Source organism: Rhinolophus sinicus, chromosome 3 (genome assembly GCF_057876585.1).
Source record: "Rhinolophus sinicus isolate RSI-liver-muscle chromosome 3, RSI-T2T, whole genome shotgun sequence".
Classification (NCBI taxonomy): Eukaryota; Metazoa; Chordata; class Mammalia; order Chiroptera; family Rhinolophidae; genus Rhinolophus; species Rhinolophus sinicus.
The window spans coordinates 137,404,588-137,423,727 of NC_142503.1; the positions used below are offsets into that span (position 1 = coordinate 137,404,588).

Consider the following 19,140-nt stretch of genomic DNA (forward strand, 5'->3'; position numbering starts at 1 on the left):
CCAGGTCTGGGCTGTTTCACTTCCCCGGCGTCAAGTGGAGGCTTAATGAGAGGCTGTGACGTGGGCCAGCAGACTCGTTGAGAGAAAGCAGCCTCCGTCTGGGCCTTATGCTGTCTCCTCTCATTGCCTTTCCCAGCCTTGAGCCCCCCCTCAGTGAGACTGTGTCCCCCAGTGTCAGCCCTTGTCGGGCCCCAGTAACCTTCACTCAGAGAGACGAGCTTGCGGGCTGTGTGCACACTGATAAATGGCGACAGTCAGAAAGTGGAGGGTGTCTTCAGTGTCTCCTATCCTCCTGGCCCCCACCCCCAACCCCACCCCAGTTTAGACCCAAAAATAAGATACAGGGATTTTGCCCCTCTTTTTCATTGGGGGGGGGATAGTACTGTCTTGTTACTCCTGTCCCTGAGGCCGGGGTTGGAACTGTGCCTTGTTAGGTAGCTGGAGAGCCCCTGCTTCCAGAGATCTCCACTTACCCATCCCTTGACCATAAGAAAATACTGTCATGCTGCTCCTTTGGGTGACAAAACTTAACACAAGGCGTCATGAAGAAAACTCCATCAAGGAGTTCATTTGGGGGGGGAAATAGTAAAGAAGCAAAAACTGGTGGGAGTTGATGAGATTGCTACTGATGTGAACAGAGAAAACAAGGAAACATTCTGAGCTGTGGGAGCCAGTGGGTGAAGTTAGGGGCAAATGCGTAGGACATCCCTGTGGTCCCACTGGGGGGTGGTGTCAGGGCACTCCCTGTAAGAGCAGGGTCACTTCCTGATGCTTTGACTCCGCGAGACTCTCTGGGATTAAAGCTGCTCACTGACCTAGAAGGCTGGTAAACTTTGCAACTCATCCTTTGTTTCCCGGATAGTGTACTGACCCCAGTGAAGATGAGACTAGAGGAGAAGATAAGGAAAAAACAGGAAGCCAAATAGACAGAGATCACACCAAACAGCTACTTCATTTATTCAACAAATATTTACTAAGTGCCTTCTGGGTGCCAGGCTACTGTTAATAGAGTGCCTACTGTGTGTCAGGTACATTTTGCATACTCTTGTCTTTAATTTTCTGAACAACCCTTTATGGTAGGTTTTACTAGACCCACGTTGCAGATAAGAAAACTGTGGCTTTTAGAGGTTAAAGTGGACCGAGTTCACCCAGCCAGCAGATAGCAAGCAGTCCTAGCATTCAGATTCAGTCTGTCGGATTCGAAGGCCCATGTTTGTTTCATTCTGCCGTGCTACCTGTCATCAAAAACAATCCCTCCCTTGCAATATGGCCTGCTGCTCCTCTCTGCAAGGTGATCTGGTCCCAGGACGGGGTCCCGCCTCTTCTGCCCTCCTTGTTTTGAGGCCTGAGGTAAAGCTGTCGTCTCCCCACTGGTTCGCGGCTGTCTTGTTTGCCCTCCCTTCTCAGCTCCTCTAGCTCTGTGCCTGGATTCCTGACAGCTGTGTCTCATGAAGAAGTCCCCACCTTTAAAGAGTAATCTGGTCTGTTGGTTGGAAAGGAGAAGGGCTCCAAGGGGAAGGCTGCCAGGCCTTTAAACAAAGGAGCAGGGAAGAGAGAGGTGGCTTTCCATGACCCCAAGGCTTGTGGAGGGGTGTCGAACCATGTTTCCCTCCTGCTCCATAGCTGGTTCCATCCCAAAGCAGAAGGGGTGGCCCCCATAACTGCTGGTTCCCTTGATCCTGAGGGGCTCCCCTTTTTTGAGAAAAGCCCTGTAATACTTGCCTTGCCCTACTCTCTTCCTCTACTGACGACATCCTGTGCCAATCTCCATCCTCTGCAGCCCCTCGTGAGTCCCATGTCATCCTTTCTCCGAACATCGAGAAGGACAGAAGCCCTCCTTTTCCATAGCCCTCCTGCCCAACTTTCTCTCCTGCTTAGGTCCTATCGTGAGGCTGAAACAGAACGCTGCCCGAATTCTACGTCCCCGTCCCATAGTCACACACGCCTGGGCACATGACCTTGAACGAAGGTACAGCTATACAGTTGGCAGTATTAGGGGTTGGAAGCCGTTTATGAATCCTAGAATTCAAATTCTTAATCACAGTTATTTCTGAGACATATGCATTCAAGGGCTCTGCCTGAACCTGCTCTACCCCAGCTCCATCCTTTGGGAGACTTGGGTTCCAGGGCCAGAGCCATGCTCCAAAGCCATATGAGTGTGACTAGAAGGCAAAAGGAGAGCTTGAGCTGGGACTTTTTCACCCTTTGCCTATTCGCATCTCACAGGGCTTCCTCCCATACACATAGGAATGTTCTCAAGCCTTTCCAAAATCCCTCTTAGCAGCCCCACGCCCACATCTACCCGCTTCCACCTCATCCCATTCCCGCCCAGCTTTCTCATCTCTTCTACAGGAAGTTGGTACCACCACTCACTGGCCTATCAAGCATCTTCCCAGGTGCCTCAGCTTCCCACCCAGCTCTGAAGCCAGGAAGTTCCCACGCACAGGGGCACCCCCCCCCCCCACAGCCAGCAACCGGCGAGGAGTCTAGAGACCACCTTTGCCCCCGCCTTCCCACATGCCAGTCCATACGCTTGCTACTCAAAGGGTGGCCAGCAGCGGCGTAGGCGGCCGGGAGATGCATTAGAAATGCACACTCCCAGGCCCACCCAACACCTACTAAATTCAAATCTGCATTACTCTGCACCTTAATATGTGAGAAGCCCTGCTCTAAATCATCTGATTCCCTCCTCATGCTTCCTGAATAGAGGGGTAGAGAATGAACAAGAGCCAGTGAGGAAGCCCAGGCCGCAGCCCCACGGTGAAGGCCTCACTTTGCCAGTGGAGAAATCCTGGGGAGGAGCTGGACAATCCCTAGAGAACCTAGGGGTGCTGGTGAGGTCTGGGACCCGCAGCAGAGAGGAACAACCGTGACAGGGCCAGAGAGGAGGGGAGCAGAGGGGACCAAGCAAGAGGAGATCCAGGGGGCAAAGGGTACACATGATGAGAAAGGGAGGGGGCCTGCCTTTGCGAGCAGAGGTGGGATGGCTCCCTTTGCGCTCCTACCACCATCGCCAGCCTCTGTCGGGCACCTTCAGCCAAAAACAGTTTGCTGTGCAGCCTGGATCTGCCGGATGATTAGGTTTCTTCCCTCCCTCTTGCTGGCAAAGTCACCATCGCCCACTGGCTACATTGCTGGTGTTGTGTGCTCAGGAAATGTTTGTTGAATTGAGAGGAAGCCACAGCTTATGCAGAGTCTGGATAATTCACCAGACGTGGGCCTCAGGGGAGGGGCAGTAATGGAGACTTAAGTAGGAAAGACAAGTCCTAATGTCATACTTAGCTGGAGTCGCCGTTTGTCCTCTCTGAGTCCTTGCTTTTGCCTGACCATGGTGTAGGAGGTGGTGGGGGGAGGAAGTAGGAGATGGCAGGAAATGACCCCGGGCTGCAGGGCTGTGCCCTGACCCCTATTCAGGGTACACTCGATGTCTGATCTGAGTGTAGGGGAGGGGTCCCTGGTGGTAAGCTCCCCCCCACCCCCCATACTGTGAGGAGTGGAGGCTGTCGGCTTCCCGCCCAACCTCACCCCATTACAGAGGAAGACTTTCCGGGGATCCTCCTTTTTGCAGAGACCTGAGCTCTGCTCTTCTATCCCCAGCGCAGCCCCTGCTGGCTGTGGGCTGCCTTTCTCTGGGCCTCAGCCCCCTCTTCTAGAAAGGCAGGAGGCTTTTAACTAACTGGTGAGATTCCCCTGCTCTGGCCACCCTTTGAGCCGCCTGGGTGCAAGGCAGAAGCGTGGGAAAGGGCCCAGACCTGGGCTGGCCGTGCCAGCTGCTGAGGCCGCCTGCACCTGAAGAGCTGGCAGCTGGCGCCTGGAGAGGGAGGCCAGGCCATCCAAGTGCTAAGTGCTTCTAGCCTTGCTCTTTCCCCGAGGGGGTTTGTGACCTAGGCAGCTGTGGGCCCAGGACAGGGCTCACCAGCCTCAGAGACCAGCGTGGCACAGGAATACACCAGGGGCTGTACCCGCTGGTGGTGAAAACACATGCATAGGGGTCTGCATGGGCGGTGCAGCGAAGGCCAGCTCTCTGCCCTCATGTGTCACTGTGCCAGAGTTTGCCAAATTGCTCCGCCAGACTGTTTGCTACCAGCAAGCAGACGCCCACCATAGAGAAGGCTCTTGACTATGTCCTCCCTCCACCTGTCCCCAGCCTGCTCCCCCGGCTCAGCATCTCCCTGCGGGGTCAGGGCACCCTGTCCTGCTCCTCACACCTCCTGTGCCCCTTGCCCTGTGGCCGGTTCCTCTGGGAGGCCTGCTTCGCGGTGCCAGGCCTTGGTGGGGCCCAGCCTTGCCAGACCTGCCTTCTCTGGGCTCTAAGGGCCCTGCTCCTCTTTGTGGCTCAGAGCAAGTCTGGGCTTCTGGCTCAGCCTGGGGAGTATTCCACCCCAAGGGCTGCTCCGAGCCATCCGGCCAGGACACAGGGCTGTCCTGGGCCCCAGGCCCTGGACTGGGAACACACACGCTCTTCCCAGGCCCAGGACTGCTGGGGCCTCCTAGAGAGAGGTCAAGGGGAACCAAGTCCATGTTTTGCGGAGAGCCAGGGACCGAACTGGCTGTTGAAGCTCCTGAACCCGCTTGTGGCCCCTCTGGCGTTGCCGGGGTACTCGGGGTACTCGGGGGTCTGCCCTGCTCCATCCTGCTCTGCGTCTGTGCATGTTCCTTCCCGTTCAGAGTCTTGCTGGTGCTTTGACGTCCCTGAAACAAGACATTGGCCCTGCTGGCCGGCAAATCCAGGGCTCATGTCCCTCGCCCGGCCCACCCTCTGTCCAGGCACCCACCTCCTGGCTCTCTACCTCCTGCTTGTCTTCCTTTGTCCTGCAGCTGTCTTCCCACCTGCAGAAACACAGCACAGGGCAGGCCCTCCCCACTTCACATCCCCTGCACCACAGCCAGTGGCCCATGTTTCCCTGGGAGAAGCAACAGCTCCCGTTCTCAGGGGCCTTAGAGCCAGAATGAGGCTCCAGGATGCTTCCCTTCCAGCCCACCTTGCTCCCCAAATCCAACTGTTTCCCCTAAACACCACCCTCCTCAGCCCCATCCCAGGTCCCCGGCTGCTGTCTATATGGCCCTGCCTGTCGCACCATGAGTTCTGTGGGGACTCCAGGCATGTCCCTGCATGTGCTGCCTGGGAAAGGCGCCTGACTTCCCCGGGGACGTAACTGCTGTAATTATTGCCAGCTCCCTGGGCACCAGGCTCTTGCTGCCGCTGCTTTTGCTGATGGCCTCTTCCCAGATCTCATTAACTTGCCACTAGGCAGCCATCAGCCAGGAGGCAGAGGCTCCCCCTCCCCGGGGGGGTGGGCAGGGGAGGCAGAGCAGGCACCTGACCTCCCAGGGGCAAGGCAGACCAGGAAATCAGGAGCCAGGTGCCTCCCTTGATTTTGCCCCCTGCCACCTATTACCTGCGGGCTCTGCCAGTCAGCCGTTCTGTCCCCCGGGCTTTGCTGCATGTGGCTGGTGTCACCAAGGGTCTGCTAGGTTGCCCACCCCGAATAGTACCACCTGCAAGAAATGGTCCACAAATCAAGGAGAGAAGACGGCCTTAGCAGCTCTGCTCCTGCGCCAACTCATGGGACTCCTCTCCTAACTCACCTTTGCCATCAGGGGGCAATGGTGGGGGCTGTGGCTTCCGGGGGCTTCTGGGACCTAAGCGGGACAAAGGAAATGGGGAAAGGATGGGGTGACGAAGGATCCAAAGCAGGAACACCAGTTCTTCCAGGACCAGGACACTTTGGTCCTTCCCTTGGTCCAGGTGCAGGTTTTCTGGCTCCCAAAAAGAGCCCTGACCTGGAGAGCTGGGTCCCTGTGCTTGCTTTGCCGCTCCTCGCTAAGTGTCTAGCCAGCCGCTGCAGCCCCAGCTTCCCATGTGTAGAAACTGTTACAGGAGCGGAGCTCTGGAATTCTGGGGGCCATTAATTCACAGAGCTGTTCCTACCACAGTCCAGGGGCAGAGAAAATGGGACTTTCACCCACAAGCAACCATAGCCTTCCTCATGAGCCATCTCCCCAGACCTGGGGTCAGAACCCCAGGCAGGAGCTGTGGGTTTGTAGAGTGGGCAGGGGGGACATGGGCGAGGGAGAGGAAGGAAGATGTTCTTCCGTGCTTCCTTCCAGCTCTGAAAATACATCGTAAACCAAGCAACAGAGAAAGGAGGAAGAGGGGGATGAAGGGTGAAAAAAGCCAAGGAGGGGAACAGGCTGGGGCAGGTGTTGGCTCACCCCTGGTGCTACCCGCCCTGCCCTGGCCCTCTTCCCGAGGCTTGCCGAAGTCCTGTATCCTGTGGAGACAGAGACTGGGGGTCAGGCTGCTGGTGCAGGGAGGACAGAGGCTGCAGCACGACTCATCCCGACACCCCTCTCCCAAACCCAGCTCCAGAACTGAGGGCAGCAGGGAGATGGTGGGCCCAAGAAAGATGGGGGACCCAATGTCCATATAGAGCCCTGACCCAAAAGCCACAGGGTGGCGAGGGTCCCACTAGCCCTCCAATAAGCACCCACAGTGAGCCCTACCCCAAGCCCACAAGTATGTCAGCCCAACAAGACACCCATCCCTGCCACCCACGTGGGCTTGGCCTTGTCCAGGTCCCACGGGCGGCGCCAGTCACCCTGTGCGTCTCTGTGCCGGGCGAGGCGGGCCAGGTCTATCTGTTCCCGCTCCTGCTTCCACTGGGCATAGTCCCAGCCCGCTTCCAGGGGCCCCCACACTGGCCGGTGGGGAGCTGGGCCTGGGGCCAGGCCTGCACTCCGCACTTCCCAAGCACCCTGCCAGAAGAAGACACTCAGACTACCGGGTAGAACCAGAAAGAGCCATGAGCTTGGAATGGAAATCCAGAGTCTACTAACCCCTTCCTTTCTCAAGGTTTCGATGTTCCCGTCTAGAAATTAGATACGTTCCATCTCTAATGTGCTGTTTGCCATAAGCACGGTTTTCAGCCACCTGCTAGCTGTGTCTTTGGGGCAAGTTACTTAACCTCTCTGTATATCATCTCCTCATCTGTAAAATGGGGATAATAATAGCACTTGTCCACAAGGTTGATGCAGGGGTGTGTGGCCAGACCCAGCATACAGTGACACCCAGTGGCTGGGAGCAAGAGCCAGGACTAGGGGCTGCTGCCACCTAGAGGTCATACCTGGCACATGGCCAGTCCCCTGCTCCCTCCTGGCCACACCCAAGGCCCCCACCCACTGGCCATTAGAGGTCCAGGTAGAGTAAAGGGCTGGATCACACTCTCACTGCAAGCCCCACCTAAAATGAAGAGTGCCCCAATAAAGGAAGAAGGGGTGTGAATTCTTGCTGGTGCTGCCTGGGCATGTCCCCACAGATAGGGGACATATGTGACTCAGCTTCTCAGCCTCTACCAAATGGGGACCGCCACATTCATGTCCCATCCCATCTTGAAGATGTACCTTCTGTGCAGAATCCATGTTGATGGCCTTCTGCCTGGAGGGGCTCCGGCCCAAGCCCTCTCCAGATGACCCTTCTGCCCCCTGGTTCCTTGCTCTTGTGGGCTTCTCACTTACAATCCGCTTGGCCTAGGTGAGGTGAGGATGGGCAGTATGCAGAGCTGGGGAAGAAGAGACTACCTGTCTGGTACCTGGGCTTCCCCCGTCCACCCTGCTTACCTCGGCTTTGTTTTCCATGGTCACCGCCAGCTCCACCCGCTCCTCCAGGCAGAAAGTACCAGTGAGGTCCAGGAGGTCCTCCACCTCCTCTTTCTCCAGCATCTCATTGGCTGCTCCCGGTCCAAGGGTGCTCCTTACCCAGTTCTGGCTGACCACCCGCTTCCCCTGCAGAATGAGGTGCTGTGCCCTCAGGCCATGTGGGCAATGCTGGGCAGGAGCTGGGGGCTGGCTTCTTTGCGTGGTTCCCCAGGCCGGGTTCCAGCCCTGGCCCTCCCTGGTATGCCCACAGAGGAGCTGACTACACAGGGCATTCGCATGCCACTGGCATTAGGTTATCCAGGGCCTGGGGCCACTCAGGGGCCCAAGATGCCACAGTGACTTGTCATCTCTGAGCTGGGAAATCCAGAGCACTTTGGACAGTGGGGCTTTGTCCCTCAGCCACTGTGCCTGGCATTCAGCCCCGCTTCTCTGTCCCCCTGTGGCTTGGGGTTTAGGAGTAGCCAGTGCTTTGGGGTATGGGACTAGAAAAGGGTATGAGGAGACTTCTTTTGTAGCCTTTCAGCTGTGGCCCTTTGGGGACTGGGGGACACCAATGGCCTGGGCTGCATGAGGTTGAGAGCTGGAGGGTGTGTAAGTGGGAGACACAGGGCAGGGGCAGTTGTCCTCCCCCAACACAGGCAGGACGTCCACCTCGTCACCCCACTCTGTCTCTGGGGGCGCTCACCCCAGGAGCCTGGCTGATGGTGACTGTGAGGCCATCAGGTCTGAGGAGCTCTGGTGGGGTCACAGCCATGCCCCCCTGCTCTGCCTGCCGACGGTCTTCCTGGATCTCCTGTGGGAGGGCCCTGGGTCAGCACAGGCCACGGCCCCCCAGACGCACAGACACAGACGCCAACAGGCCTACACAGAGAGACACCAGTGGGACACCAGGGGGCAAAGGCACCCCATCACAGAGTCCCCAAGACCCTCACAGAGCCTCTGAGGTGGACCACACCCACCCTCACCCTGTACCCAGGCTGAGCCTGCAGGGAGAGGCCACCACACAGGGTCTGAGGGTCAGACAGGTAGTGCCCACCCAGTCGGTCGTCCCGGCCCCTGGCACAGCCCACTCACCTGGTACCTGCGTAGTAAGGCCTGGTTCTTCTTGCGAAGGGCAACTATCCTCCGGTCCAGCTCAGCATCCTTATCTTCCTGCTTGCTCCTCGGGGACTGGGCCCCGTGAGGCCCCTGCAGAGGGCAGGGGGCCTAAGACCCTGCGTGCTGGGCCCATCCTGTACCAGGGCCCCAACTTTCCCACCCAACCAGATTCTGATCACCCAAGGAACAAACCCCAGACCAAGAGCAACAGTCACAAGAGTAGATGGCACATAGAGGGCCCCAAGCTCCCACCCCACTAGGCCTGTCTGCCCATCTCTCTGCCTCCCCAAGGGCCAGGTCAGGGCCTCATACCCAGGCCCAAAGCTCCCAGCAGTGAGCTGCCCATCCCCCGGCTCTCCAGGGAGCTCCACTGCAAGCAGAGCCTGGAATGGGAGTTATAAATGGCTCTGGCAGCAGAACCTGCTGTGACTGGGAAGTTGCCAGGGGATTCAGGAGGTCGAGGAGGGAGCTGTTTGGCTCCCAGGCCCAGAAGCACAGTAAAAAGAGAGGCCCCGGGTCTGTCCTGAGCTCCCAGGCCCTGGACCCCACTCCTCAGGCCTGTGCCCAGCTTATGGGAAAGAGCCACTCCCAGGGGCCCAGCGTCTCCAGGCCGTAAGCTGCTGGCGGTGGGGACAGAAGAGAGCCAGCTCGGCAGGCAGGCCCAGCTCCCTATCTGGCTGCAGGGTCTCTACTGTGACCAATGCCCCTGCCCAGCCCCTCCGCCCACCCGCCTAGGCACAGCCCTCTTCCTCCCAGGCCCAGCTGTCCCCAGATGCCCCCAGAGTATGGCTTCCTGCTGTCCCAACCCTCTCCTAGCCCCAAGAAGCCCTTGACCAAGGGCAAGGTGCCACTCACAGCTGAGTGCATGGCAACAGCGAGCACAGAGAGAATTCCAGAGCAGCCCCGGGGAGCCAGGGCAGGAGGGACGCTGGAGCCGCCGGAGCCGGGCCTCTGTCGGCCTCTCCCTGCCGGTTCGCTGCTCAGCACACGAGATCATGTTGTGATTACAAAAGACTCCTCTGGGCTTCTAGCCAGGAACGCTGCGGCCACTGCCCCCACCCATCCACTCTCAGAGGGCGAGGACCAAGGCACCGGCAGCCAGCTGGCCCTGCCCAACACCTCTCCCTGCCCTGCCCCAGCGTACCCAGACAGACTGACAGACCTCTCCCTGGCGGAGGACCTGGCTGCCCCAGGCCCTGCTTACCCCAAGGCCCTGTGCCTCAGCCTGGGTCTGCGCACCGGCAGATGGGCAGACAACGTATGCCTTCGTCCCTCACATTAGTAGACAAAGGCCTACAGGACACAAAGGCCTACAGGACACAGCAGGCTCCCTGGTCTGTGGGCCACCACCTCAAATGAGCCGCCCCTCCCTCTCGTCACCAGCGCTGGTCTAACTAATTTGAAGGAATCAAGAAGGTCACCTGCCCTAGGCCACCAAATACTACCACATTCCTAAAATAACACCATTAGTCATTCATTCCTTTGGGTTGAACATTGTCTTCCCTGTATTTTAAAGCATAGCCACTCCCGCGAGCTTTAGCTATTCGGATCTCCCCTTGGTGTGGGGTGCTGGGCCTTCCTGCAGGGCCCTTGCCACCACTGCTCACAGCTAGCCACCAGCCTTCCCCCCTTGGGCTCCTAACTCTGGGCCCTTCCTGACCCTGCTCTCTAGGGCTGGCCTTTTCAGCCTCTCTGACCCACAGAAAGGAAGCAGGTATTCTCGGGAAAGTCTCTCCCCAAATCTTCCCTGTACAGCTAAGGCTGGTTCCTGTGCCCAGGGGAACAGCTTGCCTGGCAGTCCCACCCTGAGAACCTCTGGGACCTGAGGTTTGGGATGCTGGGAAGAAAGGCGGTGTCTGTATTAGGCACGCCTGCGATCTATTTCAGTAGTTATAGGGTCCCAATCTCTGGAACCTGAAGGGAGGGTCAGAGTTTCCTGCATTCCCCACATCCCTGATCGATCAGGCCTCAGTTTCCCTAATTCCATGCCATGACTTGTCCCCTTCTGTCTCCAGAGCAAAAAGCCCCACCGCCCTCCCAGACCAGCCCAGGCAGCCGGAAGTACAACCTCTGCACCCCTTGAGCTACCTCTTCCTGCCTGTGCTCTCCTCACCACCACATTTAGCCTCTTTGTTGGCCAGGCCTTCACTCCTGCCCCACACCCAATCTCCGCAGCCCCAGAGTTCCCATCCTGCTTGGAAAGGCCTCTGCGCTCTCTCTTCCTTTCCTGCCGGATGTTCCCACTGAGTCAGACGCATCTACTTTCCCAGCAACGTGACACACCCAGGCTCCTTGCCCTGGGCTTCTCCCTCACACACATACTTACTCCATCTTCCACCTTCTTATTGTGCTGCCGCACACACTCTACTGAGTTCCAGCAAAGCCTCTGAAGGCTAGAGGCAGAGCCTTAGTGGGGTGGCAGTCAGGCTTCCCCTCACCTGCCCACCCCGTGTTGTTAAAGCTGGGAGGCCAGCGGAGCACCAGCCTAGGAGGGAGAGATGCATCTAAGACCTAATGTTCCTGTCATCTTTGGGGCCCAGGCTCCTGGATCAGGTCTGAGGAGGAGGGGTGCAGACAGAAGAGGCTGCAGGGGTGAGGCAAGGTCTGCCATCTCCCTTCCCCCTTTCATAGCCAAAGTGAGGGCTGGACAGCAACAGGGGAGCAGGAGGCACAGGTAGAAATCCAGCCATTACATGAGGAAGGTGACCCAGCTCTTCTGGAAGACCTGCCAGGAGAGAACCCATTAACCTAGCGGAAAGGGCCTCCCAACCTATCATGCTGGAGGCCCATGTGCCCAGGAAAAGCCAACAGACAGGCCCCCACAGTTGCCATGTGCTTCCCAAATGTTTCTCACACAATATGTCACACCTTGGAGCAGCCCCCACATTCTCCTATTTTCTCCAGCGTCTGTGGTTTGCTGGTCTGTTCTCCCACTGGAGAGAGGCTCTCTGAGGGCAGAAATGGTGTGCCAAGTGCCTCCAGACCTCCAGCGCCTGGCACTATGCCCTTGCAAACTACAGACCCTCCCACAGCGCTTGCAGAATGAATACGTGATCGAATAACCCAGGCAATCCTAGGCATAGTTGTATCCTGTGCATAGGCTGTAACTGCCTTTCTCTCACTCAGAAGCACGCAGCCCTCAGAGAGGTGGTGGCTGTTAAAGGCCCCTAACAGTGAGCCCTCTTCCCTGTCTAGGGGAGGCGGGGAGATTAAGTAGCGTGATGTTCACTCTATGCAACCACGAGGGGGCAGCAGAGTTACAAGCCTGGTTGTGCGGGGGGGGGGGGGGGGGGGGGCCGTCGGGATGGGGAGTCCCTTTCTCCCTTCCTCCTTCCCCAGCTCTCCTCCCTCAAGTCTCCGTAATGTCCACCTCCCATCCCCATCAGACTAGAGAAGCTACACAGTTGTAGAAGACTTATTTTATTGAAAAGGCCCAGGAGGGTAACACCATCACCTGCCAAGGCTGCACAGCCTGTTTACAGCACAGATGCGACCACATAGATGCCTACCTGCCCAGTACTCTTCCCCTGCACCCAACCCCCATACCAGCTGCCCCCATACTTCACCGGTCCAGGTCGCATCTCTTTTAGAACGTATTCTTGGTCTGTGGCGCACAGACCTGGAGCCAACTCTGAGGGCAAAATAGCTGCAAGTCTAGGGATTCTCACTGAGGAGGGAAGAGGAGGGCGGCCTGCAAGGGAGGAAAGACCCTCTGGACCACATGCTGAGACTGGGAGCACAGACCTGGCAGAGGTGCCACCCAGGCGGCCTGCACTCCTCAGACCCCTTCACCGTTTCCAGAATGGCTGTCCCTGTGGATGGCTGGTCATTCAGTATAAGCATTCCAGCCTTTGTCCTTCCTCAACCTTGTCATAAGATGAGGCAGAGTAGGATGGTGGATTCCAAATTAACTGTGTGACTTTAGGTAAATCCCTATATCTCTGGTCCTCATCTGTAAAACGAGGTATATCTACTTCACTGACTCATTGACACATGAAAGGAAATAACATGGTAACATCCAGAACAACATGTGACCCAGAGTAAAGCTCACCTCAGGTAACCGTGATAGCCACCCTCTGGTGCTACCGCCACAGCATCCTGAGGCACCCCAAAAGCTGCCTCCTCCTAGCCTGCTGGGGCCTGAATACATTGAAGACTTCTAGGGTATGGGGACCTTTTGTGAACTGGTGGGAGAGATCCTGGGGCACCCCCTCAGCATCCTCTCTGTGCTTTCCTTCATATTGTCCCCTGCCCAGCAAATCTTGCAAGGCCAGGCTCCTGCCCCACTCGCTCCAAAGAGTCTTCCCTGCTTGCTCCCCTCCCCCATCCCTGCCCCCTCTGAAGGCCCAGCTCTGGCTCCCATCTCTCTCCAGCCAGCACTGGTGCTCCTGGAAGTAGCCCCTGTGCTTCACCTGCCTCTGTATCGCACTGGGCCTAGTTCCAGGCTTACGGTGCCTGGGAGCCATTCTTGTTGGCTTGGGCTTAGCCCTTAGAGTGTCTGGTGCCACTCGCCAGCTCTGAGTAGCTGGACGAGTACTGAGGAAGAGGGTGGGCAAGGCTGGATTCCATGAGAGCCCAGCTACTACTAGGCAGGTGGCTCTCCAAATGGGAAGGGGCAAGAGGTTGGCTTAAAGCCAGTGTTCCTTTCCTGCGAACCCACTCCCCCTACTGCTCCCCCTCTCCCCCCTGGCCATTCCTGGATCAAGAAACTGCTGCCCTAACTCCTACCTCTAAGAATATATGTATAGACCTCTCAGGTCAGGCTAGGCCTGGCCCTGGGTGGGAAGGACTCAGAGTACACGAGGTAGGGCCCAAGGCCAGAAACACCAGGCTCCAGTTGCCAGGGACAAAGTCTGGGCCCTGCCTCTCCCAAGAACACACATGCCAGAGCAGGGTAGGGCTGAAGCCCTCTGAGGCATCAGGAGGCAGAAGGAAGGCTGGTCTGGGGATCCACTACCCCTCCATTCTGCTTTCCAGGACACACTCACGCTTTCCAGCTCCAGGCCCAACAGTGGGAGGTGAACCCTGGTGTGGAACTGAACCCCTGAGGTCGCCCTCATTGGGGGCTCTCTTCTTCCTGGTGGCCAAAAAAGTGACTCAGGACCTGCCCCCACCTGTTCCTGACCCCCAGCCCAGAGCTGCCTACACCAGAGGCCAAACCCTGTTAGGGTTTGCCCATGGCAGCAGCACGTACTGTGTGCTTCACCTGGCCGAGGCAATGAAGGAACAAAGAAGCGAAGACTCAGGCTCCACTTCAGAGGCACTTGTCAATAACCAGGTCACGTTAGCTGAGTGAGGCCGGGGCAGCATAGGGCTTAGGCCAACTGAGAAGGAGTTTTCTAGGAGATTAGCTTTAGGGGGATGAGCAAGACTCAACAAGGGGATGGTACTAATGGAGCGTTCCATGAATGCAGCATGGGAAGTGGTGTTGGCTCTTACCAGCAAGAGAACGTTAGGAAGACCATTCTCTGTTAGGAGAACGTTACAGACCAGACCCAGGAGGCCACTGAAGGGCAGACCAGGGGTGGGGGTGTGTAAGGTGGTCCAGAGGGGTTTGCTGGAGGTTTTGCAGCAGGGGCAAAGGATTCCACACAGTGTTTTAGGAAGCCGAAGCCAGAATGGTTCAGCCAGGGGAGGTATGGGGGTGGGGGGGACAGCGGATAAGTAGGAGACGGAGACGGTGTCCATAACCTGGAGGGAGGGGTCTGGGCCAGACAGAGCAGTGTGGGGGGGGGCAAGAAAGAGTGAGCAGGAGGCCTCAGAGCGTGGCTGGGGGTGGACACAGGGGAGAGGGGAGAGGCCAAGAGAGCATCCAGGACTCAGGCCTGGGGGTGCTCACAGGTGTGGGGAGCAGGCCAGGCTTGCCTGCAGCTGCCCAGGGTGCTCCTTCCTCCGGGCAGGCAGACAGGCGAGACAGGATCTCTTCTCCCTTGAAGCTCATCCCTGGGGCCCCTCGCGGGGCTGAGGTGTGGGTGGGGTTGCACCCTCGAGGAGTAGGGAAAGGTCCGGCCCACTTTTGAGGGGTAGAGAGAAGGACAGAGGCTAAGGGCTTGCTAAAAGCTGACCAGTCCCTCTGAGAGAGGGAAGGGCTTTTGGAATGGCCGGGAGTGGTGTGTCCCCTCTCTGGGTGGCTTGCCCCAGACTAGAAGTTTCAAGGCAGGAGAGGGCAACCAGGGTGAGAGACAGCACACTGACATGCCTGGGACACCATAGTCACCGCAGGGAAGAGGAAGTAAGCTGGGAGTGGGGAGAGCAGTAGGGTGACCCCTGCTCCTGGTTTGCCTGGAACTGAGCCTGTTTCAGCACTGCAAGTCCGTCATCCAGAAGCCCCTTAGCCCGAGGCAAACCTGGACATCTGGTCACCTTAGAGGTAAGGAAGGTGTTGCAAGAGACTAGACAGGGAGGACACCTCTCAGGAGCCACTCTGAGTGATACCAGAAGCCAGAGGTGGTGCCGTGCCCAGTAGGAATATCTCAGTGTGAGCAAGTGAAGGAATGAGGAGGCCAGGAAGTCAAATAGGTCCTCAGTGCTAATCCTGGTCATACCAGCAATAACACCTTGCACCTAATCTGACATTGCCAAAGCTCTCGCACATGTGATGCCATTTGATATCATCAAGCTTTGAAATCTGTGAACTAGCCAGGACAGGTATTATTAGCTTCTCTTGGGCGATCAGGGTCAGTGACCTGCCCAGGAATCTGGGTGGAGGGTGGAGGCTCCCAGTGCACCTGCCCCGAATCCCCAGTCCTGCAGCGCGCTCTCCAGCCCTTGCCCAGGGCCAGCCACCTTCACCCTCCTGCTGTGAGAAACCTGTCCGCCAAACCCAGTAAAGCAGCTTGGCTCTCCTGCCTCCCTGCCAACCCCACAGGGCAGCCCAGGAGCCGGGGACCCTTGCTGGCTCTGCTGATAGGGATTGGGGGTCACAGAGAAGGACATCCTGCCTTCTGGCCTTCACTGTCACACTACCCTCCTGAGACCCCCACCCACAGCCTGTTCCACTACAAGAGACACTCGTCAGCCTTCCTCTCCCTGAGCCCAGCCCCTCACCCCCCAATGTCTTCTTTACACCCTACAGCTCCTTTTATTTTCCACTCGGTGCATTTCTGGCAGGTAAGCACCACCTCTCTCAGCCAGGCAGTAAATCCAAGCACTTGGTGAGCACGTACCAGCTGTAAGGCACGGTGCTGAAGGAAAGAGGGGACCCACACGTGGCTGAGGCTCTGTTGGCCTGCAACACCTCAGGGCGGGGGAGGGGAGAAGCCACTCACATCATACTCTACTATAAACTGATTCCGACGTGCCCACCCTGCTATGGGCACCCTCACCTCCTGCAGACATCCCACCCTACCCAGGCTGCTCAGTCTGCCCCATGAAGACAGGTCTACCATCTCCTCCCAAGGCCTCCATGCCTGCCTGCCAGGCAGGGACCCCCGAGCTCAGACCCTGACTCCAGAGACTGTGAGAACTGAGGTCCTAAACCTCGAGCTCAGAGCAGTGAGCCCCCACCACCCTCCTCAGCCCTTCAGCCCTGCTTCCCCACGTGGGGGTCCGTATGACATAGGCTTATCTCCTTTCAGCTTCCTGCCATAGCAAGGGGTGGGGGTGGGGAGGTCATGTCAGCTTTCAGGGTTCCTGAAGGCGAAATGGAGGATTCCTGGAAGGGAAGTGGGGCGTGGAGGGCTAGCAAGGACAGGACTTGGGTGGATACAGGTCGTGCCATCCACGCAGTGTAGGCTGAGGAGTGGGAGCAGTGCCTGGGTAGACTCCCCGTGGACCTCCGTCCGCCTGGCCCTGGCTCCCAGAAGGCTCACAGCAAATGTGTGCCCGAGGCTCAGACCCCACCTAGGCGTGGACCAAAGTTCTTTCCCCATAATGTTACCAAAGCAGGTGGGAATTTTTCAGGAGAGCATTCCTGAAAGGAGAGACGATTGGTAAGGAGGAGAAGGGGCCCAGGCTCTAGACTCCTCTGGGACTAACTATACACTGTCTGAGTGACCTCAGGCAAGTTTCTTAACTTCTCTGAATCCCGGCCTTTTTTATCTACAAAAGAAGAAACGATAACACCTATCCCCAAGAGGTAATATGAGATAATTGATACTATAAAAGAACTTGACACCCAAAAATATTTTTCTGCCCACCATGGAAATAAAGGAGAATCATTCTTTTTCATTTTCTCAAATCATTTTCAGACGTGGTTATGTTACTTCTGTTTTTAGAGTCCTAATTAAGACCAAATTGACATACGATAGACTGAACAAATTGTGCATATTTGATAAGTTTTGTGGTATGTATACTCCATGAAACCATCACCACAATCATGATAATGAAAAACCCATCAAACCCAAAAGTGTCGTGGTCTCCCTTTCTAGCATCTCTTTTCACCCCTCCCCCTTCCCACCATGCTATCAATTGGTTCACATTTTCTAGAATTTTACAAAATTCGAGAATCATATAGACAGAATTATACTATGTATAATTATACTATGTATTCTTTGTGTATTGCTTCTTTCATTTGGCAGTTATTTTGAGATTCAATTGTGGTTTAGCGTATATCAATAGTTCTTCCTTTTTACTGTTAAGTAGTATTCCATCGAACGCATATATCAAAATTTGCTTATTCACTAAGCTATTGGAGGACATGTAAAAAGCTCCCAAGTTTTAGCTTTTCCAAACAAAGCTACTCTGAACATTCAGGTATAAACTTTGTGAGGCTCTGTTTCCATTTCTCTCAGATATGTTACTTTTTTCTTAAATAATTTTTCAATTACAGTTGACATACAATATTATATTAGTTTCAGGCATACAACCTAGTGGTGAGACATTTATATATATTACAGCTTGATCACCCCGATAAGTCTAGTACCCATCTGGCAACAGGGATGTTACTTTTTAAAAATGAATTTAATGTTGTTCAGGGGCAGATAGTTCATCCAGGCTCTTTCCAGGAAAACCTGGAACAGTGGCTGTTTTAACTTCTTTGTTTCCTCTTGCATGCTTTCGATTTCACATGGTTCTTTTTCCCTTTGATTGAAACGGTGGCCTACGAGCCTTCTGCCTGGCTGAGGGTGGGAGGCTCAGCTGGCCTCAGTTTTACCCAGCATCGTGAGCCCAAGGGCAGGCAGCATGAGCTCAGGTCAGCCAGAGAGCTGCGATCTTGGAAGAGAGGCTCCTCTTTCTTCTTTTTCCAGAAAAAAAAAAAATAATAATTTTTAAAAATTTGTAAAAGAGAAAAAAACATAAAACATAAACCACAGAAATGAAGGCCGTTTTATGTTTATAACAATATTAAATATATTATGTATCACAATATTATATTTCTATTATTACCCAGCAATAACTACACTCCAACCTTTCATTCATTCACCAGATATTTACTGGGCACCTGCAAAGTGCCAGGAGAACTGCTACGGGCCAGTCCCTGAGGATACAAGGGTGAGCATACAGTCTAGTGGGGGCAAGAGACATTAGAAGAAAGGAACAAGGGAGACAGGAGAGCTTGTAACAGGGGCACCTGGTCTGCCTGCAGGGGACAAGTGGAGGCCAGTGTGGCCAGAGCACACAGAGCAAAGGCTTGTGGCCCACAGCAGAGGTCAAAGGGCTTAGTGGAGACCAGGCCACAGGGGCTTGCAGAGTACAGAGCCAGTTGGCAATCTGGACGTCAAAACCCCAGGCTCCCTTCCCATTGTCTGCATTCCATACTGAAAGTCCCCTTTTTAGACTTGTTTGATTTCCACTCACAGGCTGGCTCCTGGGCTGAGGCAGCGTATTTGAGAACTCAGGCCTGGGGCTTGGCGCCCAGGGCAAAGATTCCACCAGGTCCCTCCACTAGGGTCTCTATTTCCTCCTCCACACATGGAAACAGGTGAGAATCCTATCTCTTTTGTAGGAGTCAGTGGGTTAACTAAAGTGTGAAGCAGCTCGTGGCAGGGCATTCAGTAGCAGTTCCACAAATATCTAGAGGCAGCCCTGGCTGCTGAACAGCGTAGCCAGGGTTTGGGACCCCTGTCTTTGTTCTGTGGCATCTTGTTACCAGACCAATCATGTAATGGGTTGTTCCCCACTCTCTCCCCCTGCTACACACACACTGCTTCCAGCTGCTTTGTGCTCAAAGATTAGTCCATCCCTGCCCTCATTCCCCCATCCAGTCTGCCCATCATCCTCCCAGCTCACCTGACCCATCCCAGCCCCTCCCACCCTATATAAAGACACCTGAGGCCTATATATAAATACGCGTCAGACTTCAGCCCCCTGCTCTGCACTCTCAGGTAAGGATCTGGCTCTGCTGGCTGTGGGCAGGGCCAGGAGAGGCTGGCTCTCTGTGTGAGCGTGTGGTAGGTCTGTGTGGTCACAGTCTCTGGGTGTATGTGTATGTGTACTGAATTG

General features: G+C 55.9%; 1 protein-coding gene across 3 annotated transcripts; it reads right to left on the reverse strand.

Moving 5' to 3' along the window:
• Positions 1-933: 933 nt before the first annotated feature.
• CCDC9B (coiled-coil domain containing 9B) lies at positions 934-9,877 on the reverse strand. Of its 3 annotated transcripts, none has more exons than XM_088797140.1 (11): positions 9,613-9,877; positions 8,734-8,865; positions 8,345-8,452; positions 7,621-7,785; positions 7,405-7,530; positions 6,560-6,759; positions 6,217-6,275; positions 5,590-5,643; positions 5,400-5,499; positions 4,776-4,830; positions 934-4,692 (listed from the first exon to the last, which is right to left on the reverse strand). In XM_088797140.1, the coding sequence occupies exons 1-11, from the start codon at positions 9,622-9,624 to the stop codon at positions 4,162-4,164; spliced, it is 1,542 nt and encodes a 513-aa protein (XP_088653266.1). In that variant the 5' UTR covers positions 9,625-9,877; the 3' UTR covers positions 934-4,161. The 3 variants fall into 3 exon arrangements, with proteins under 3 accessions (XP_088653266.1, XP_019581052.3, XP_088653267.1); XM_019725493.3 differs by having other exon boundaries at positions 8,734-8,847; positions 9,613-9,872; XM_088797141.1 differs by lacking the exon at positions 9,613-9,877 and having other exon boundaries at positions 8,345-8,520; positions 8,734-9,042.
• Between the last annotated feature and the right edge of the window lie 9,263 nt (positions 9,878-19,140).